This window comes from Ylistrum balloti, unplaced genomic scaffold, assembly GCF_031769215.1.
Source record: "Ylistrum balloti isolate Yb309-2 unplaced genomic scaffold, AGI_CSIRO_Ybal_v1 Utg370186, whole genome shotgun sequence".
NCBI lineage: Eukaryota > Metazoa > Mollusca > Bivalvia > Pectinida > Pectinidae > Ylistrum > Ylistrum balloti.
The window spans coordinates 110753-134694 of NW_026782169.1; the positions used below are offsets into that span (position 1 = coordinate 110753).

The 23942-nt window shown below is 34.7% G+C and overlaps 1 protein-coding gene across 1 annotated transcript; it reads right to left on the reverse strand.

Moving 5' to 3' along the window:
- Positions 1 to 2713: 2713 nt before the first annotated feature.
- On the reverse strand, positions 2714 to 22223 carry LOC132551224 (ferric-chelate reductase 1-like). Its single transcript, XM_060215337.1, has 5 exons — positions 22184 to 22223; positions 19051 to 19275; positions 4096 to 4354; positions 3360 to 3436; positions 2714 to 2880 (listed from the first exon to the last, which is right to left on the reverse strand). Exons 1-5 carry the CDS (start codon positions 22221 to 22223, stop codon positions 2714 to 2716), a joined length of 768 nt encoding a protein of 255 aa, XP_060071320.1.
- Positions 22224 to 23942: the final 1719 nt, after the last annotated feature.

Here is a 23942-nt window from a genome sequence, read left to right on the forward strand (position 1 = left end):
CAATGTGTCATTTCCATTTTGAAGCAACACTAACCTCTTTAAGCCAAGTTCAAGTTTTATGTTACAATACACTTCTCTTATGGTGTGTCACTTAGTAAATAATAACAAAGAAAAATATCCTTCGTAATATTTGTTGCAATTTAGATAATAGATATATAGATGTACTGTGATATACTCTCGATCCTCCTACTCAAAATGTTGTCCAGTTTTGTTTAGCTTGTTTTTCGTATTCAAGTCGAAATGTTCGACATGACTTACAAATTGCTTGCTTGTAAGCACAAGCCTCAGGAACAGAAAACGGCGAATGGAAAAAAAGTGCAATGAACATTTGACAAAGGCTTTCAGACAAGTGTATACCAAAGGAATTGGTCGTGCATGTTTTGATATCAACGTGTCTGTGATCAAATTTGTTGCCATTTTTAATACTGAAAGAATAAAAAGTAAGAGCAAGATATTTGGATTTACACTGTTTTCACATTTCATATATCCCCTTCCAATGACCATCTAGTTTTTCAAGTCATTTACACGTGATCGGTACAACTTAACATTTTGGTACACAGCAGCATCCAGCTTATCGTCATCCTTAAATTTCCGGCCCCGATGGTGGCTTTCAACTTGGGGAAAGGTGGATGTCATTTGGGACTAGGTCTGGAGAGTGGTGTGGGCGAGAATCGCCTCACCTACGCACACCTTCCATTTATGTTCCTTCGCCTTATTGTTTCATCTGGTTAGCGTACTTCCCCCTATTAAACAAAATGATGTCGGTGTGTATGATTCATTAAAATTCCTAAAATACGATCACTTTAACCTTCTTGATGGACCTGATGACTGTGAATGTCTTTTTCTTTGACGATGCGGCGTGTCACCATTCCATCGATTCCTGTTCACTCGGCAGATCACAACGATAAAGTCCCGTATCATCACAAGCTACATCCCTTACATCATTGCCAATATACGAATTAGCAAATCTAAACCGATAGTGATCTCCAAAATGACATCATATCAGCCGAAATCATTCCATCTTACACGTACTTTGGATAAGCTTTTGATCGTGATGAAGAATGCTGTGTAGGGATACATATGAAAGTCTCATACTAACTCATTAAGAGAAGTGCGGCCGTTTTCAATCACTAGTTAGTGCACAGCATCAACGTTTTCTGGACTAGTACAGGATGATGGCCGTCCTGACTTGTAGTCATCATATAAACTATATTTCTGTGCCACGCTCGGATTCCATCACCAAGTGTTTGATAGTTGCAGACTCAGGGGAAGACTTCCGATAAACAAAGTACTATAACCTGTTTGGCAGATTGACTCTCCAGGTCTAAAAACATTGATCATACACAATTTTGTTCGCTCACTGGGGTATGTTTTAAACCTTTTTAAAACAAGATTATATATTAAGTGATGGTCATTTCATATCCCAACAAGGAAAAAAGTTTCCGGCTCCAAACATTTTGGTAACCCCTCGTAGGCGTTCCGTTGCCTGCAAGTATACCCATTGTTATAGACCATGCTTTCATTTAAGAGCTGAACATTTCTCCAAAGGTGTCGTTGATGAAACAAAAGACATTTTCCCTTCTGGTCTAATTCCCAATGTATTCTCCCCACAAGATTAATTTCGGTTGTTCAAACTTTGACCTTTGACTTTGCGTTTGAGTAACAATGACCTTTACATTTCGGTATTATCATGATGTTTCACATTATATCGTAAATTCCAATTTGCTGTTATGCTATTTCTAAAGTCTAACGTTAGAGACGTACAAATACAATAAAGATAATACTTAAATGTAAACAGAAACCTAATCTGAATTCAAATTCAATAAAACTTGGGCAAAATACGAACAAAAGACAGATCTGCATGCAGAGGTTTGAAAAAGCAAGGAAAATAAGACCAGTTGCTCCGGAAGAGTAAGCGTCTTCTGCTTTATCGACGACATATTGGTCAATGTGAATAAATAATGTCATGTTCAGGAACCAACAGGTTCACTAATGAACGTCAAGCACGAAACCCGAAATAAAATAAATTTCTGAAAATAGCCAGAAGGCAGAATCGTATTAAATTGCTCCACGAGAATGCAATAAAAATTGAAAATGAAAACAAACAACATCAGATTTATCTATCAATTCTTTTTAATCTTATTACAATGACATAATTAATTTCCTCGAACGCAAAAAGTCTGCTAAGTAGTATATCTGTTCCGTCGATATCTAATACTTACATGTGCCATTGTTGATGATGTGTAAATGTATTCTGGACATTATCTTCGATTTTTATAGGACAGACAGGGAATATCCACTCCGCATCTCATGCAATTCTATAAAGATTTATTATTTTGGGATATTGTCCGAGATTGCTTGGAACTTTTTTTTTCATCACAACTCAATCTTGTTTTATATGTGTATATATAATATACATAAGATTATCATTCTGTTCCAGAAAATCAAAAACAGGTAGTAAAAAGACAAGAGGTCTAACAAACGAAAGCTAAGTCATGAATATTCATTGTTTGTCAGTAACAACAACACGTTGTTTTCCCATTTATGTCAAGAAAAACATCGTAACGAAAACCTACACGTGTTTTTTCAATGTTCTGACTTTCTAACCCTGTCGTATCGTCCTACCTATTACCCACGTGTTCTGTCAGTGCGTATATTTATTTCTACACAACCCCAACCCATGTAAGTCCAGCAAGCACGTGCTTGTTTTGGCTCAACCCTGTTGAAGACCTTGTGGGACCATAGGTGCTCCCGGACGATTGGCAGCCCCTGGTTGCCTGACATTGGCCATCTGTAGACGTCTAAGCACCTGCAGTACTTGCTGTTGTAGTCGCTGGTTAAATGGATCGTAATACAATCGGCACAACAAACTTCTTTGTCCTGGATAATAAAAAGATGGTTTATTAGTATATAAATCTTCAGATCGATGTGTATATCAACTTATTGCGAATTCTGCGTTCCGGAAATTCCGGACAACCTAATATTATCACTAACGAAGCAATGTCTACAATGGAATAGTATCTGACCTCAAAATGACGTTTTATATCATCGTCATTTTGTTCAGTAACCAATGTCCTTGGCCTTTTACAGTTAGGAATGATAACTCTGATTAGAGTTTTGATTCTTGGATTGTACAAAAGCATCTTTTGATACAAACTTTCGAGCTCGATATTGTAGAGCAAAACAAAGAATTAAAATGCATTATACAGCTGTTTCGTCCTTCTAAGACTCGTCAGCGATGAAGTTATCAAGTCTAGGAGGCGATTCGGAAACATCCAAAATGATTGAAAGAATTTCAAATTTAAATGGGGAGGTACGCAAGACCCAATTTAATCAATTTTCGTATATCTGATAAATACCTTGGAATCCAACAGGTGAGACAGGGTCGGACCTCACATCCACCCAATACTGACTATACGTCTTTACTACTGTAGCTCTGTAAAACAAAATATAGAAAAAAAATCATATTTCATATTGCCTCACAGCACAGTTCTTAACACGGATTTTAATCCACGAGTTTGATTGTCATTCTGTTTATAGAAGTGTGTATTTGTAATGTTTCACGAGATCAGATCATTTGAACTGTCCAAATGACAAATTTACAAATAAACAAAAATGAATCAACGTAGTTTTGTGTTCTATTTTGTCGTAGTTTCATCTTTGGCCTGTTCAATTAGTCTAGCGGCTCAGGGCAGTTTTAAATATATTATACAAAATTATTTCAAATTATTTTCATTTAAATTTGGCCGTCGCTGCTAAATCACATCAGTATATATTGGCTGGTATAATGGTGAATATATTGGATTTACTCTAACGTATAAGATGAGTTTAAGTAATATTGCTTAAAGTGTTTTCAATGTAGAAGATAAAATATTTTCTAAATACAATTTATCTTCTGGCAATTCTTCAACGGGATTTACCAAAAAACTAATAAACCTATGTATAAACCCCCACAGTTTAATGGCGTCCTTTTACTTTTTTGAACATGATGTAACAAAGAAGGAAAAGAAGAAGAAGAAAAAAAAAAAACCAATCATGCCAAAGTTTGTTTTCCAATGCGGTGAAAGGGAGTTATAAGCCGAAAATTATACATACACAAACTGAATGTCTCCTAGATTGCATCCGACCGGAAGTATGAAATCAACAGACACTTCAGTTTTGTTACTATTTCCGGTGTGTGTGATTCCACCGACTTGTCCGACAGCTGCCCGACACAAACGAGGCTGTGAATTAGAGTCGACTGGCCTGAAGGTTCCATATGCAGGTCTGTCCTGGGAATCTAATGGATAATTGTCACGTGTCGCTTGGATGAAAAACCCTCTGAAGAAATCCCCTGGTGCTGCCTTCAATGTTACTGAAAAGTAATTAAACTACTTAAAGTACTGAGGACACAAAGAATGTTGTTTATGTAAATATTGTACATATATGCATGTATATGCTGAATATATTTACAGTAGTCAGTTTTTTACATGACATCAGTGTTATACAATGTATTTTTGTTTAGATATTTTTTGTAATGTCAACATGACCTTTCCATGATAAGCAATAATCCAGTTACACATTTTACAGTTTTGTCTTTCCCGACTCTTCAAATCCAGTGTCACAAAGCTTCAAATGAATGATAGAATCACACACACGAAAAATGTTTAAGCAAAAATCAAAAGCATTTACAATCAATATGTTTGTATTCTCTAAATATGACTGTAAAGCATATTTTCTACAGATTTTCTTCGAAACAAGGATCCGCAGTATACATTGTGGTATTTGCATCAAAAGATAGTGATGAATTATATCTAAAAGATAAAAACAGTAAAGGACCTGAAACTGAACCTTGCTGCACACCATGTGTAATTGAATTTGTTTCCGACGAAGACCACGTGATATCTTGTGTCTACGTGAAAGATGTAATTCAAACCAAGCAATGAACTTTCAATACAGCCTAAAAATCCAACTTTTCTGATGAAACACAATGACTTACTAAGTAAAGTCCCTTCTTGAAGGGTCCAAGAGTTGACAAGACTTAACATGACTGTTTCACACGAAGGTATTTTCCCCTAATACTAAGCGGTTATGAGAAAGTGAGCTTATGCATCTTCAATACATATTCAAATTACTTTCCAGTATTTTCGATAAAATATGTTTTTTTAAATGATAGGTACTATCCTTGTTTAACGTGATCGGGCGGGGTGTCCTGAAAGAAGCTTTCAACAGTTTACTTCAGTGTGGCAGCACTATAAAGTTGGCTTCAGTTCCGCACTATCATGAGAAGGTTTACAAATACGGATGCACTCGCAACATACATTCACCTCGCCCACACCGAGAGGCCGGTGTTAAATGCTCCTAGCTGTTGATAGGACATAAAACAATGTAAAACAAGACCAAATCACCCAACATACATCGGGAGGTCGTCCTCATAAATAACCAGAGCTGTTAATAGGACGTTAGCAATACAAGCTAGACATATTGTCTTTCCATCAAAAGATTTCGAGAAGTTATCGACAAAACCAACTGAAATGCACGGGAGAGAAAATCTGTCCTTCAAATAATGTACCGTGTTATGTGAACATAGAAATTCATTTTTGTCAAAACCGTAATAAATAGATTAATATCGTGTATCTAGAAATTAAGTCAGTATTAAATGATTTTATCATGTTATTGGAATCTACTTATCACGAATTTCCTTTTTCATATTTGTCTGTCCCGAACGAAACAAAACCCTGAAGGATAAAAATTTTGCTTAATGAGCACATCACATGCCCATATTGCCATCCACACACGCAAACCAGTCATTTCACAACAGATTAGGCTAATACTTGAATATATGAAGAAACTGCATGATTTGAAATTCTTTCCTGCATCGATAAGCTTTTATTTACACTGAGATTGAAAGTTTCTTTCGGAAAACAAATCTTTTTCATTGAGAAAGACACATTTTCCTCATAATGCCTGCCTTTCTAGATCTTTGGTCTCAGGATTCCTTATACCACAATACAGTAATATTTCGAAAAGCAAAGCCGCAATATTTTGCGTACATGGTTTATCTCCGTGATCATTTATCTATGGTTACAGAAACGTTTGCTTGTTACGAACATCATCTTGTATGAATATGATAGAGACAACATCACTTAATATCAAAGACAGTATTACGACTCTCACATTATTACAAACGAGGGACATTATATAAAAAAATCACTGTAAATCACAAACAGAGGACATATGTCGAAGTTTTCACTGTATTTTACAAACAGTGGCATTTTGTCCAAGTTTTCAGTGTAAAATTCAGACGGAGTACTTCTATCGAAGTTTTCAGTGTATATTACAAACGGGGGCATTATATCGAAGTTTTCACTGTATATGTCACACAGGGTACAGTATATCGAAGATTTCACTGTATATGTCACACAGGGGACAGTATATAGAAGTTTTCACTGTATATGTCACACAGGGGACAGTTTATAGAAGTTTTCACCGTATATGTCACACAGGGTACAGTATATCGAAGATTTCACTGTATTATGTCACACAGGGGATATTATATCGAAGTTTTCACTGTATATGTCACACAGGGGACAGTATATCGAAGTTTTCACCGTATATGTCACACAGGGTACAGTATATCGAATATTTCACTGGATATGTCACACAGGGTACAGTTTATCGAAGATTTATGTATTATAAACGTGGAACGTAATGTCGAGGTTTTTAGACATGATATAAACAAAGATTTAAATAGAGGTTCTTTCTGTATATAACAGGTATAAAAGGGGACATCACATCGAGGTTTCCATCTCTAATCATAACCGATCATGTTACCAATGCTATGTAACAATGCTTTTATTGTATATCATTAACAAGCGACATTATATCAAGATTTTTCTGTGTAATGAAGAGAAAGATTTTTCCTTCAGCGGTAGAGTGGGTTATTGCCAAAGTGTCTTTTTTATCATCGTTTATAAGGAAGAAGATATATATCTCTTATACACACCAATCGATCATGTACATGTCTCATTGTCCAATCATTGCCCACTTCCAATCAGGACAATATGTCCTGGACCATCAAACTGTCCAAACTGACCAGTGGTTCACATGCACATCCTTAGACATACATCACCTGTCCAGTGTAATGTATACACATATATATCGTAAAATATATCACTGTATGGGCGATTGTAATCAGTGTAAATCACCTCTCTTATCCGATCCCTGAACTATTTCAATACCAGTCAACGTCACGTATAAACCAAGAATATCTAATGTAATCCTATGTCTGACTAATTCTACCGATAAAGCAAGCTTATTCCGAAAGTCTATCCATTCTGAATGATACCACAATATCATATAGTGTCAGATTGGACAGGTGTTGTTTTAAACGGATTTCGTGGAAGTATTCATTGAATTGCAGAGCCCCTCCTCATAATATGGTTATCATGAATGTCTTTTCGTTTTGAACACAACCTATAGAGTCATTAAAACTGTTGTAGAGTGCTACTGTGAACGTATTTATTTTGGCGCAATACCCTTTGCAATGTTTACAGTATTTGCGTATTATTTTCACTTCGTTTGAGCTGGATTTAATGTACATCTACAACTTTCTTTTTAAAATGGGTGTTCTTTTCTATCGAGATGTATATATTTTTACAGACAAGTGTTTCCCGGCAGGTGTATATTTCTACGGGCAGGTATATATTGTTACAGACGAGTGTTCATTTCTACAGACAGGTGTTCGTTTCTACAGACAGGTGTTTATTTCTACAGACAGGTGTTCATTTCTACCAACAAGTGTTCGTTTCTACAGACAGGTGTTCATATCTACAGATAGGTGCTCATTTCTACAGACAGGTGTTCATTTCTACAGACAGGTGTTCATTTCTACCAACAGGTGTTCATTTCTACAGACAGGTATATATTTCTACAGACAGGTGTTCATTTCTACAAACAGGTGTTCATTTCTTCAGACAGGTGTTTATTTCTACAGACAGGTGTTCATTTCTACAAACAGGTGTTCATTTTTACAAACAGGTGTTCATTTCTACCAACAGGTATTCATTTCTACAAACAGGTATTCATTTCTACAAACAGGTGTTCATTTCTACCAACAGGTGTTTATTTCTACAGATTGGTGTTTATTTCTACAGATTGGTGTTTATTTCTACAGACAGGTATATATTTCTACAAACAGGTGTTCATTTCTACCAACAGGTGTTTATTTCTACAGATTGGTGTTTATTTCTACAGACAGGTATATATTTCTACAGACAGGTGGTTGTTTCTACCGACAGGTGGTTGTTTCTACTGATAGGTGTGTTTTTTCCAGAGAAATAATTAATTCGGGAGCAAATGGAGATTTCTATGTCTAACTCAAAACTGATGACCATACCTTCTCTACAATGGTAACTTCTCTCATTTTTCTTTTCGTCAACCATAAAGCAGTTGATCTTTGGAATTTTTCGCTTTGCGAAGAGTCAAAGAATTTTGTCTCAGAATTTTGAGTTTTGCCAGCTATCTAAAGTGATGTAATCTTGTGCATGCGTTATTCTTCCGTAGTATTCCACTTGAGTAACTTTCGTTTGTTTAATCAATTTATCCCGGAAAGCGTAGATTCTCTGGAAAGGTAGATCATCTCTAAAAGTCATTCATTTAAGTTTTAAACATTTACTGATATTTTCTATGCCCTGAACTATTCCTAAAACCTATCATTACTCTAGCAAAGGGGACGAAATTTCTTTCCGCAGATAGAGACTATCCGTTTCCGTAAATCTCACATTCTTGTTTTTACTTCTTAACTTTGTTATGAAATATACTACAATATGAAAATGAATTATTGTGTCTAAGGATATATTACCTCTTATCCTCATCCGGTTGAAGTATCTCCTTGTGGATGTTTCCAGTGTATAAGGACTTGATAGCATATGTTGTGGAAAATAAAATCCGACATGGCTGGAATTAAGTCTCCGGGAATGAAAAGGGGCTGGATCTGCACATGTGTTATAAGGGGCCCCGGAGGGATAGGACCTCACAAGGGCACACAATAATCCCCACACAATCCCTAACAAGGGTAAACTTTTCACTACTTTCAACGATATCATAACAGTGAATTCCTTGGAACGTTTGATAATGTTCGGCAGACTGGCCTTGAGACAAACGAGCACGTGATGTCCAGACTGGACCCAGGCGCTTTGACAGATGACCGCTCTGTCAAAAGTAGTTATTGTGCTGAATGGCGAGACAAATTAATGACTTATTGTCTGTCATATGCTCTCAATACCACCAAAAACTCCAAGAGAAAGGGACAACTTCCACCGGATTGTACACTACCTGTATCGAATTCTTCACAAAAAACTTTCCTCGGAAGACCTCAAATAATTATAAAGGAAAATAATCTATTCACTTAAGAGAGAGACAAGTGTTTGGTCCGAGTCTAAGGTTAATTATAAAAGTGGTTTTCTTGTGCTGGAGTTGTCATGTAAAATATGTAAGAAAATAGCCACAAAATTTCAGCATCTGAACTAAAGCCTTTTATGTCCATCTACCATCGGCCGTACCAACATCATAAGCTTGGTTGTACATATGTTGAATCACCTATTGTGGGAAGAATGTCAGAAAAATATCGTACAAATAACTCCTCAGAAGTTCCAAGTAAGGTGTGAATAATCTTTGTAACCCTGTCTGGGAATGTATCCTTCGATCCCTATCTCGTGTGCGGTGGAATATGAACAAGTTGCGCAAGTCCACGGACTTTGTTCTCCCGTATCTTGTAGGACTGTGCTGTGGTACCTGAAGTACCTATGTGAGTAATGTATATGAGGTGCGTTCGACAAGGTGGGAGGCAGTTAGAACATGTCGTTAGTGTTTTGTATGTCAGACAGGGAACTATTTAATGGCCATGTTTGTACGTCAATAACGACCATCAGACAACAAACTCACAAACCTGTACATAGCTTAATTATTACAGGCTGCCATCAAACACAATCATTTCCGATTGTCACTAATGTCTGTGTTGTATTTACATTAATGTCCTGACTCCTTCCTTGTACTTACCATCACGCGTATAGGCACGTGACGTCATTAACGAATACGTAGTAATATAAGCAGCAATACCAATTAATCAATTATCAATCTATAATAAATAAAAACCCCGCCATTGAAACACGTATTCGGATTATCAAACTGTTTTGGCTTGTATCTGATGTAGCTTTACGGTTAACAAGGTCAATTTATCAACCTTGATTTATCACGAATCCGCCTAGAATCACGGTCATATTTTTACGTATGCATATAAGGAATTAACTTGTTTAAGCTTTAAGCGTTAGGTGTTGTCCTTTGTAAGAAATTTTCAAAGATTAATAAAATGATAAAGAAAATATTTGCCAGTGAATCGCTCTCTTTATTTTTCAGGCCAGCTTACTTCGTGATATTATAAATATATTTTTGAGGGCAGAATAAAAATTGTTTATTCACAATGTCCAAATTGTTTATTCATAATGTCCAAATTGTGCTTATTTATGATAAAAGATAAAATGAAAAAAAAAAATAAAAAAAAATAATAATAATAAAAAAAAAAAAAAAAAACACACAAGCAAACAAAAATCCATGTTGCCTTCCCCAAAATTAACGTGCAAACATCACGTACATGTAATGTTTTTGTTAGGGTTGTTGTATGTACATACAATACATGTAATATCTAGGTGCAGTGTATCAACGCCTAAAACAATTTTTATTTTGGCGGAAATAAAGAGAAAAACGATAAAATCCCGAAATATTCGATAAAATATTGATAATAAAATGGCGTTTTTACATATTGTGGGTATATATCGTATAGAACGTTAAGTCTCCAATGTAAAGAGAAATTGCTTTGTATTGATTTGATATAGATTGATCCCCCTAACTAATCATTGACACCACTTTAATGTTCGAAGATAAAACTTCTGTCCCTTTAAAGAAGAAGAAGAAGAAGAAGAAGAAGAAGAAGAAGAAGAAGAAGAAGAAGAAGAAGAAGAAGAAGAAGAAGAAGAAGAAGAAGAAGAAGAAGAAGAAGAAGAAGAAGAAGAAGAAGAAGAAGAAGAAGAAGAAGAAGAAGAAGAAGAAGGAGGAGGAGGAGGAGGAGGAGGAGGAGGAGGAGAAAACAGGAAGGTATGTAAAGAAAACGAAAAAACGAGACACAAAGACCTTATCAGTCAGTCAGGAGTGAAATTTGATTCACTGCGGGCTTAATCACGCACATCCAAGCGATCAGTACAAATAGCCCTTGGCACACGTATAGTGCTCTGTTTCCGTGAAAAGTGCGGAAAACATTAGCTCTGGACTTACGTACTTCCTATAACCAGTAAAATTTATGATACGCCGATAAATATGTACAGGAAAATTGCCATCGTCGTTCATTGACTTGTGTCCGTCGTGAAAAAAAACACAACAGTGAAGTTTTATTGGTTCCGGAACAATACCATAACGTCATGACCCGGGAGAAATAATCTGGACAGTGTGTAGACAGATATGATTCTGGGATAAATCTTGTTTGAAATGTCCTTTAAATGATATCACGATAACGTGAACATCTTGTGAGAATGCAGCCCATGCAAAAAGAAATTTGGAGGTTTTTGGCGGACCAAGCTGTCAATAGAAGTAACAGAGAATTTGAGATAACCTTTTAAATATGGTCGCTTTACTTAAATAATATTGCTGCAAATGAAATTTTACCGACGCTGAGTAGTGACAGCAGGGTATGTACTCAGAGCAGACCTGAACTTTGTAACTTATATCACAAACACGATACATTTTAATCAACAAAAATATTTACAATTACAGCTCCGAAAAGATGCAAATTAACATCACAGGAAAACTTGTATATGATCAACATATTCAACATTTCAGAAAAGTATTATGAAAGTTTGTAATTAAAATTTCGTTGTTTTACAATCACTAAAATTTATCAGGAACATCTTGTGTATTTACTAATGTTCGATTGGCAGAATCGATAAAACACCAGCCATCCCTCACACCGCCTGCCCTATCAGATTGCTTTTAGGAAGAAAATGCGCCCTGGCAATTTGACAGCTGACTTTACACTTTGCCAAATAAAGACTTAGTCATTCGTTCACTTTGCTTCATAAAAGATACAGTTAGCTTTCAAAAATCGGTTACAAATACAGCTTTCAATCCACGTTTGTGTTTAAGATAAAGAATATCCCCGCTACATCAAAATAGTTGATTTGTTCTCACTGTCATAAATAAGTTTATATATATCAATAAGAAAATTACTGTAGATCGCATTATCATGTGAAATGGAATAAAACATCAAGTTAACGGAGACAAATGAAAAATGGCCTACAAGACGGTAAACATTCTCTATCAGACGGACATTCTCTATCAGACAGACATTCTCTATCAGACTGACATTCTCTATCAGACTGACATTCTCTATCAGACGGACATTCTCTACTAGACAGACATACTGTCCGACAGACATTCTTTATCAGACAGACATTCTCTATCAGACGGACATTTTCTATCAGACGGACATTCTCTACTAGACAGACATACTGTCCGACAGACATTCTCTATCAGACAGTCATTCTCTATCAGACGGACATTCTCTATCAGACGGACATTCTCTACTAGACAGACATACTGTCCGACAGACATTCTTTATCAGACGGACATTCTCTATCAGATGGACATTCTCTACTAGACAGACATTCTCTATCAGACAAAAATTCTCTGTCAGACAGTCATTCTCTATCAGACGGACATTCTCTACTAGACAGACATACTGTCAGACAGACATTCTCTATCAGACAGACACTCTCTATCAGACGGACATTCTCTATCAGACGGACATTCTCTATCAGACAGACACTCTCTATCAGACTGACATTCTCTATCAGACTGACATTCTCTATCAGACGGACATTCTCTACTAGACAGACACACTGTCCGACAGACATTCTCTATCAGACGGACATTCTCTATCAGACAGACATTCTCTATCAGACAGACATTCTCTGTCAGACAGACATTCTCTATCAGACGGACATTCTCTATCAGACAGAAAGATTTCTACGAAAAGTGATTTTAGTGAAGTCTTTGCTTTAAGTTATCGGAGCAATGTTAGTTGGTTCAAAACCATTATACAAAAGACAAATTTAGATAAGATACGTAGTGGTAAACAATTAATTACACTACATCATACAGCTGTTCCGCCCTTCTAGGACTCGTCAGTGATGCTACATCATACAGCCGTTTCGCCCTCTAGGACTCGTCAGTGGTGCTAAGGACATAAAGGTTGAAGCCTAGAAGTAGGAGGCGACTGAGGAAAATCCAAAGTGGTTGAAAGAAGTGTCAAAATTTTGATATGGAGATTCAGAATTCAGTTAATTTTATACTTTTTATAAATCAGATAATTCTAGGAGAGTGCCACGTACATGTGTATATTTTGAACTGTGCCTCTATTTAACTGAATTATGCCGTTCAGGTTAAAGCAAACCTCGAGGATACAGCGGTATTTGACAATACAAGGGAGGTAACTCTCATCAAATCGACAAATTCTTAGGTATAAAGTACATCGTGTCAAAAATTGAAATAGCAATTTGGTGATATGTCCGATATCACAATTATGGAATATCAATTACTCATCAATAAAATAATATTTTTTTGATAATAATAAAACTGATTCAGGATTCTGATAATTCATCACCGAGATATTAGGCAAGCATATCTAGCAAACGCCTTCAGACAATGTTTTCCGTTTATTTAATTTTTTATTCCAGCTGAGATTTTCCGGCTACATGTGTCGGTTCTTAATTTTAAATCTTGCAATACATCATGAGAAATTTTACTACCTGTCAAAAACAACCATAAAAACCATCATTGTCCGTTTCCCACAGAACATTTATGATGTATATCCAGCAAACATCGCCATTTTGATGTTCCATATTACATGAAAGCAATTAGATAAACGCTTTTTCATACAATTGTACTTAGAAATTGAAAAACAAATTATGACGTCAAACTCTATTATGTTACAAATTGAAACTTTTTTTCTTTTCCACAATTAAATGAAAACACAATAAAAAATAGCATGTTACAGCATTACGTAATACTTTTTTTTCTGACAAACTACATTAATCATTAAGACCAATCGGGAACCTTCGTCACTTTCCGTAAAAGGGAAAATGTCGCCCTAATCCGATTGTATAAGTGTTGTTATGTCGTTTTCAACACAAGGGCTTAGAAATTTATTTCTGGCATCTTTACATTATAAAGTGTATATTTATGGGAGATATTGAGACACTTTATCATGAATTATAATAATTTCCGTACTTTGAGGCTTTTGAAATCTTTTTAGAAAATAGAAAATAGTGTCAATCTATATACATTTTATTTCCATAGGGCTAATATTTTGTGGTTTTCCACAAATACAAATTTTCGTGGGTAAATAATTTCGTGGATAACTCTTGCTCATAAAATCCGCTATTAGTAATATTGTAATCCACGTCAACGACTGCGTATTTATCAGTTTGTAGATTTAGAGTATCCACTAATCAAACGGAAATAACTTCTCACGGAAAATAATTGATTTTACAGCATGTTCTAAATAGCATTATTGATATTCTTATGAAAGGAAACGAAAGGTCGCTGGCCTGCTTAAAGGGAGATAATCAGATAACCGTTCTGATTTCATATAATATTGATAAATAGGTCGAATGATTCCATACTATTCAACCATCGACAAATGTTACTGGAGGCTCAAAACTGTGCGGTGGGACACTCAACTTTAAGACTCTAATGAGAGGTCTTGAATTTAAAAGAGAATTATAAATAAACTGTCTTTGTTTATCTTATAAAATTTACAAAGGGATATGTTTTCATGAATATGCCGAAAAAAATCTATGTTCCGCTTTTATTTAAGGTATATTATATAGATTGTATATAGATTGAAACGATAGACACAAAAATAAATAATAATAAAAAAAAAAGAAAACACTAAAAAAAAGCGAAATACCTGACGATATTATGACGACTGACATCCCATTTTTGCGTGTGGCGAAGTTTCTATACCTCAAAGAGTGGGATAAACACTAATGAAAAAGCGATATAATAATATTTTAATTTCAACGTGTAAAATATAGTTAATATTTTTTCCTGAAGAGGACTATACCTTTTTTAAGTAGGTAATATTTATTGTCTCTTGTCACCATAAAGAGTCAAATCGCTTTCGTAATATATTCTAGAATATAAAGAACGGACCGGGTTTGGTTTTTTGAGCGTGTCATTAACGCAGACTTGTCTCACTTTATCACCCATTAATGTCAAACGTATTAATGATATTGACATTTTTATTGTCTCCTACTCATTATGTACACCTGCGTCTGCGTCTTGCTTATAAAATGTAATTCATCATTACTTCCGGTAGTCACAACAATAATTGTCATCAACCACTACCTCAGAAATCAAAATTTCTGTTTATGAAATACGAGACATAAATATTTCTGTGTTTAGTGAAAAGCAAAATTAAGTTTAGCGTGAATGAATTAATCAAATGTGTCATTTTGGCTTAGAAGGAAACTACATCTTTAAGACACCATTTCATAACTTATATATGTCTTGGAAATAGACTTTATACAAAATTTTAGCCGAACAAATACAAAACAGCATCAAGTTTTTTTATATATTGATTTCAATTAAGATTTGTATGAAATAATGCGTGCGCTATCATGACGAAAACAACGTGTACTTGGTCTCTTGATTGTAAACATGGTTTCGGTAAAAAAAAAAAAAAAACTTTTGTTAATCGAATACAGACTGATCGCCTAATTTCCCCCCTTGTACCAAATTAACATATCAACGGCCATAAAAATCTGTAACATTGACATATCAATTAGCATATCCAAATACGTAAAATAGCACATTCACCAGAAGCCTGTTACACCTAACGACAGTATGTACTGGTGTTGACCTTTATGTAGAGCAAGGAATTAACACCAACTGAAAACTCCTTGTGTACATGAATAACGGGGTTTTTAAAACCCGAATTGATACGCAAGACAAAGAGTCCTAGATATTAACCTTACTTCTTATAATTAACCTTTTCACTAAAACTATTTGCGTAGTAATTTCATGGATCTAAAATCGATCCTATTTTTTTTCTTTTTCTGTTCCGTAGTGGAAAAACGTTACTAGTACAGTAGTGTGTAACGATTGCGTTGTGAAATTTTATAACAAATGGCATTGACATAAAAATGAATATCCGAATATTCGAGTACTGAATCAGACGAATATTCGAGTACTGAATCAGACGAATATTCGAGTACTGAATCAGACGAATATTCGAGTACTGAATCAGACGAATATTCGAGTACTGAATCAGACGAATATTCGAGTACTGAATCAGACGAATATTCGAGTACTGAATCAGACGAATATTCGAATACTGAATCAGACGAATATTCGAGTAGTCATTTTTAACAAATTGACGTCCTTATTGTAAACACATTACACTTGATAAAAACATTGCTAATATTTTAATTCGGTGTTATTATTTCTTATTCTGTGCTAACCTCTCTAACTCTGTGTTTATCTTTCTAATTGTATCTCAACCTTTATAGTTATGTGTTTTCTAATTCTGTGTTTTTAAACTCAGTGTCAACCATTGTAAATTAGGGATGATCTTCGAAACGTTGTGTTAGCTTTATCTACTCTGTCTTAACCTTTCTCATTCTGTCTTAACCTTTCTCATTCTGTCTTAACCTTTCTCATTCTGTCTTAACCTTTCTAGTTCTGTCTTAACCTTTCTAGTTCTGTCTTAACCTTTCTAATTCTGTCTTAACCTTTCTTATTCTGTCTAAACCGTTCTCATTCTGTCTTAACCTTTCTCATTCTGTCTAAACCTTTCTAATTCTGTCTTAACCTTTCTCATTCTGTTTAACCTTTCTCATTCTGTCTTAACCTTTCTAATTCTGTCTTAACCTTTCTAATTCTGTCTTAACCTTTCTTATTCTGTCTAAACCGTTCTCATTCTGTCTTAACCTTTCTAATTCTCTGCTTAACATTTCTAACTCTGTGTTAACTATCACTTACTTACTTTCTAATACTATGTTAACTTTTAAAACTGAGAGTTAATCATTATACATTAGGAATGATCTCCCAAACATTGTCTTAGCTTTTCCTTTCTAACTCTGTGTTTAACCTTTCATACACTATGTTAATTTTCTATCTCTATATCCACCTATTTAACACCATATCACATTCTCTAACTTTGTGTTAACCTTTCTAACTAAGTGTTTACCTTACCCACAAAAGTGTTAACTTTTCTAACAGGTACACAGTTCTTACACAATGATTTTAATACACTTTCTTGTACACATTAAAAACTTTGTTGATACAATGATAAGCTTGATCATAGGCTATCATCCCTCCTTGTCGATTATAATTTACAACACAATCAAACTATGTAAATAACACTGTGATTAATCAATCGAAATTGAAATGGTATTTATAGGCAATATGAATGACATACCTTTCCAAAAAATCATACTTTTCACACTAAATTGATTACCAATATCATAAATTTATCTGAAAATCTGCTTCATTTACACTGAATGTAAATGTCAAATAAAATCATTTGGATGGGAGAACTGTTGTGGTCAACAGGGATAGGTTGTTATCATAAAGATCACTTGATTGATAGCATTTACTTTTTGATAAATGCCACTTCTGTCTTATATATTTTTACGGGTTTATAGAATCGCATTGCATATGAAGTCGAGGAAAGCTGTTTTGATGTGAAGTTTTACTATAATATAATATAATAATTTTGTATTGTACAATATTGATTTTCAGAAATTAATTGAGAGAAATATAATCCTGGTCAGATTTTTTTTATATTTCTTTTTTAAAGAAGCAAAATCATGATGACAATATTCGTTCATTGTTCAATCATACAATTGTGAAATGCTTCCCGGATAAGACTTAATATATGATGTTATTATTAGATATAAAGTATATATACACAGGTAACATTTACCTTTGACCAATCACGAATCATTTCCTGGTGTAACAAAACTCCTACATGTATACGGTACAGAGTTTTTACAATGTTTACAACGTTATGTAAGTAATACATTTCATATTAATGAGATACACTTTCAATTTTCAAAAAAAAAAAAAAAAAAAATTAATTAAAAAAGTGACAATTTCATATATTATGAAATTCCAGTCAAGCAAATTTCAGAAATTAAAACTCGTGTTCTTGTATATTTGAAGGATCATGAATGAGTTTCTATTTAATAAGGTAACACGTCTCTAAGAATTGTTAATTATAGTGAAATGTTAGCGAGTTCAGATAAAACAATATGACGAGTTTCCTAAATAACAAATTAAATGGGAACGAATTAAAAATAATAAACATCACATAATTTTGCAGAAAACGGACAATTTCATATAAAACATTTAGTAATTTCTTTGTCGATTTGTATGATATCCATTGTCACGTCACAATCCTATCTGTATGACGTCATAACATAAACCTTACGTCACAATACATTACACATGTGTAATACGCAAAAAAACATCACGAGTGTAATAACTGAATATGAGATGATCAGATGACGATTGCACATATACGTCATCTCCAATTCTCAGACGATTGATGACGTCATTAAGGAATGACGTCATAAAGGGGTGGCGTCATGTTTAGTACCGACTCAATGGAACGCATCGCTAAGCAGCTTGTGAATAACAAAACTGTCTCTATATAGAAGATACGTATCACAATTTAATTGTATTTTTTTTACCTGAATATGGACTCCTACACGTACGATTCATCTTGTGACGTGCTTGATGATTGTTTACATGTAGTTACTCTATTAAGATATTAAACATAACAACTATTTTAAAAAAATCAACAGAAGTCTTGTGAATTCTAGTTTGGAATAGATAGTCCATTAGTCCCAATCCAGTGAAACCTTTTTGGAACATTTTTCTTTCGGAATAAACTATCGATATACTTTAAAGCATCTCTTCTAAAACTACTGAATAGAATTGAACCAAACTCACCTCGAATGATGTCACTTTGTTTCCGATTGCCGAGAGTTTTGTTTCGGTAAAATACCTTTTCGACCACAAGTTTGTAATGACTAGTAGATGCATTCTGTGCAAGAAATTGTCCCACGTGAGTTTCATTTAAAGCCTCGGTGTGAAATGTAACGGGATTTCCGCATGAATCCGGAGGTGCACCGTAAATAAACCCATGTACGACACAAAGGAATATAACGATTAAGAAAATCGACAGCACCAGTCTTTTTCCTCCGAATTGGCACAATACATCCCCGGCCATTTTCGCAACAGCAGGCTTAAGTCACAGGTAGACAAACCAAAGAACTTCTCACCTGTGATCACGTGATTATAAAGGTAACATGTGCATGTCAGGAAAGACCTGTCAATCAGCTACAGGTAAGACAATCCAATACGAGGTCAAATGCCAGCCAATATCTGATGAGACGAGACTTAGCACATGGTATGATAAATACGTTAATGTCGACAGCGGTCATAAAACTTGAAATGTCAACAATAGCTTTGTCAGGCCTTGTGTGACCAACGACAACGACCGTTGAATCACATTTAGTCTAACTTCACTGACAAAAAATGTAAAAAAAAAACTAATGACTTTAACGTGTCTCAGCGTTCAGGTAAATTAGTAATCATAGACATGGACTTTGTCAAGGTATAAAAAACGTACTTCGTGAGCACGCGACGAAGCATTAAGTTTGTATAACCGTCTTCAAATGTTAAGTGACAGGTTTATATTGTTTGGGGAAATAAATAGCCACATCCTAAAATTATAATTAAATTTCACACTTGACAGATAGATGAACTACAACAATACGGTTTTTGAAATAATTCGAATATAATGAAATATATGTAGGAGATTTCTGTGTAAAACTGAGATTTGAATTCGTCCGGAACAGAAAGATCAGCAAGTGCACGATATGGAGAAACGTAAAACAAAATGATCAAAAGAAAAAAAAGGGTGAAAAAACAACAATAAAAACCCGAAACAAACAAAAAACAAAAACAAGATACAAAATGAACAATGGACTCTGTAAATTTGGTTACGTGTTCATCACACCACATGTTCGATCTTCGCGCAAATCAATTTTGGCGGTGAGAGGTCCTCCACGTAAAGACAATATATAAATGACCAATAGCACGTTCCAAAATTCCCAACATTAAAAATTAATCAATAACCGCGTAAGAGTACAACCTCAAAGAGTTCAGATATTATTTAAATACATTAAAGTGATAATGTAAAACATTAAGTAATTGCTTTACTCGTTAAAACGTGTCAAATCTGACGCATAAATTATGTCATTTATTATCACGTTACCATTTTAATTATCTCTAAATGACGTGAATTCTTCCTAACAATTAACAAGTGTCAGATTAATGTCTTATCATTCAGTCTAAAAGGCGTAATCACTCAGCTCAATCGAGTAAAAACAACAAGTAAATACCAGCATGTCAACAAAATCAAAATCCAAATTCAAATTCAATAAAAATTATGGCAAAGTATAAAAAAAATCCTCAAGGAGACTCATGAAAAAGTAGAAGCAGAAAAAAGACCAGGTGTTCCTGAAGTTTAAATGACGACAGCAGCCATATTAATCTTGGTCAATCAAAATAAGTAATGATACGTTATCTCGTAAGAACATGATGTAAACAACGGCAGACTAACGAACATCAAACTCGTCCAGCTTCATATCGCATAAAAATAGAACATTTTCAGTGGGATCGTGCTAGATTCTGTATCTGAAACAGTTCTTTTGGATCTCTTTTCAATTTGTCCTTACTTCCCAACTGAAACTCGACATTTTTCGTCCCTATTTCCACGCTGAAGGATGAAACAGATGTATTGTACATTCATATATACATTCACTTATTTGTATGTAATTCCAAATGTAGTTCATTTGTGTGTCTTTTAGTGAGTATTGACCAATACTTAAGACTGTGCAGAAATTTAAATCACGATGATTTTGTCACCTGGAAAATACGGCATTTGTTTGAAACTGTGTAAATGATAAAATAGTTTACTGCCTGGTGACTTTTGATAATGAAATGCGTATGCCATGAAACTGTATTGAGGCAGTGTTTGAGAACAACCCGTTTGGCATGTAACTTTGTATAGCTTTGATGCCTCGTCTCGCCCCAACCAAGCCCCTTCAGTTTTTAGGAAACGGAGCTCTAAAATGAATCTCTAACAGCCAGGAGAGGGACGCGATTACGATTTGCTCGCAGCAAATAAGATAGCATAGCAAATGCCAGGAACGTAATCATGATTTCGTAGCATGTGTCTAGATAAATAATCATGATTATTGTACAACGTCAGAGGACAGAAATAGATTGGCATGCAGTTGCGAGAAGCAGAATCATGATTGATGCAAAGAAATGCTGAGTTGAAGAAGGACCTTCTCACAAAAGTACAATTCATCTGACATGAAACTGACATTGTTTGTAGCATAATATTTCCTCTAGGTATATTTACAACGGTCAAATGGCCAAGCCACAGACGTTAATGTGTGGCCAGAGGGCCGATTATTTGTCATTCCTTAACCGTATCCGAACAGAGTGACCATCGTCCAAACTCGCAGCTGACAGGGGCTGTCACTTAAGGGTCAACAAGTGGAAATTATAAAGAAATTTATTACATGGCCATTGGTTACTAAATAAACGTGGATCTTGACCCTTTGTTTCACAACAGACACTAGGACAATCCAAATTGTTACATAAATTCCTAAAGAAAGAATCTGCAATTTTCAATGTTTCCCGGCGACATATCCAATACATTTCAAAAAAAATTTTTAATAAATATATGACTTTACACGAGTTTCAGACTGATAAGTGAACTTATAAAACGAGTACTACTCTTTTTTTCAACGCACGTTTCTATTAAATTTGAAGTCATTTTAGCTCTATGTTTTTGGTCTCTTTGTTTCGTCATAATGCAAATCTTTGAATTTGTGACGTCATTTCATTATCTAAAGTGGCGTCATAACAAGCTATATATTAGCATATGTAATACGCCAAAATATTACGCGAACATCTTCACAAAATATAAAATATCGTGTGGTACACCATTGTACTGTGAAGTTTATTATTTTCGGTTGTTCAAATTTTCGCGGCTCTACAAAACCTTGAATCACTCGACGTACTCTCCGTGGAGGTGATGACATACTTCTGTTATCTGTTATACATCATCTAGATTCGTGATTTTATCCATCTTTAAATAACGAAAAAATAGATATACTCTCGAAGTTAAAAATACTTATCATAATGATCATACTAAATATGAAGGGGATAATTGATCATTTCATCAAGGAATGTCCAGAAATATGCTAAACAACATTGTATAATGCTTGTGCGATAACAGTAGCGCCTCGCGGATGATGTCGAACCCTGTGCCAACTAGTGTGAAAACGATATACACGATGAACGTATTTAGAACAAATAAAGGTTGTTTACGTCAGAATTCTTAATACATTATTAAACCTGAATAGTTCTTGGTGAAGATGATCGTAAAAACACACTTGAAAACAGCGGGAAAAGGATGAAGAAAACGAAGAATCGTGACGAGTTTAATAAATCTCGTAAATAAAAATCATAATGATAGATTCTATTTATCACATAACTTAGATTGACTTAAAAGCATTCGTGAAAACAGCAATTTTTACTGGTATAGAAAATAAGATGAAATGATATTCACAGTCCAGCTCTATTTATTTGGTGACGTCACAAAGTTATGATGTCACAATTGAAAAAAAATGAACAAGATGTATCTCAGGGGTTTCTATAAAATGCAACGTTGACCTGAAACTGGCGATTTCCTGCACGATAAGGTATCGTCGCGAATTCATAAACTAGACTAAAATAGTAACCAGGGATTTCAATGACGCGAAGTTATAACTGCAAATTCATAACCTGGACTAAAAATAGTAACATGGAATTTTCGTAACATGAGGTTTGCATCGCAATTTGATAACGTATAAAAACGTGTCATATAGCAAAATAGTGTCTATGTTTTTATGAGGATTTTTCAACCTGAGAAATGTAATAACACATGCGGCCTCAAGTTAACAAATCCTTGTATCAACCTAGGAAACAGTCAATACTTGTATATCATTACACTGACAATAGAGTTCATGGGAGCTATGTGAAAACAAAACAAACAAACAAAACTTAAGTCCCGAAAACCTCAGCACACAACATCATATATCATCATAAACATCACATTTGTTGATTTTGCTAAAATTCAGCAACATTATTGATAAATACTTATATGTATATACTCATTTATTTATTGTCATTATATCCTTTGACTTATTTGGAGAATATTTCTTTATTTGCATATCTGATTTGTACGTGCTAAAGATGTTGACGATCCATGCGAGCTAAGCTACAGAAACGCTGTCTTGACCATACTGCAAACATTTCTATTAAGTGAAAGGATATATTATTACACACAAAACGAACAGTTTTGTAAGACTTACATTGGATGTAAGGGGCGATAACTCATACGGTTAGAGCGATCGAAAACGTAACGTAGGTGAAATAACATTCTGTAATATAAAATTGTGTCGTGGCGGTTTGTGTTTTCACGGATGATCAGAAGCTGAGAAACGGACCGGTCTTTGCTACTTAGTGTGGTTGTGTCCTTGGAGATGGCATGTCAACAGCTTCCAGCATGTTGTTCAGTAAGTTAGTCACCGGCCATTATAAGGAGACCCCTCCTTATAATGACCCAGGACGTTAGATTAAACAAACGAACAAACAAACCGGAAATAAATAAATAAATAAATAAATAAACCCATTGATTATTTGTACTTTTGTCGTCCATTATGATAACTCCTTCATGACACCAGCAGTTTTCGTGGACATAAATAGAGTACATGTAC

Bases quoted from the DNA above. Each gene is read 5' to 3' on its own strand.
- LOC132551224 (XM_060215337.1), bottom strand. From the start codon at position 22,223: ATGTCATCACCTCCACGGAGAGTACGTCGAGTGATTCAAG. The intron at 19,276-22,183 runs GTTTTGTAGAGC...TGCTGTCGATTT, and splicing joins AGTACGTCGAGTGATTCAAG to TCTTAATCGTTATATTCCTT. The intron at 4,355-19,050 runs GTGAGTTTGGTT...ATTACTTTTCAG, and splicing joins ACAAAGTGACATCATTCGAG to TAACATTGAAGGCAGCACCA.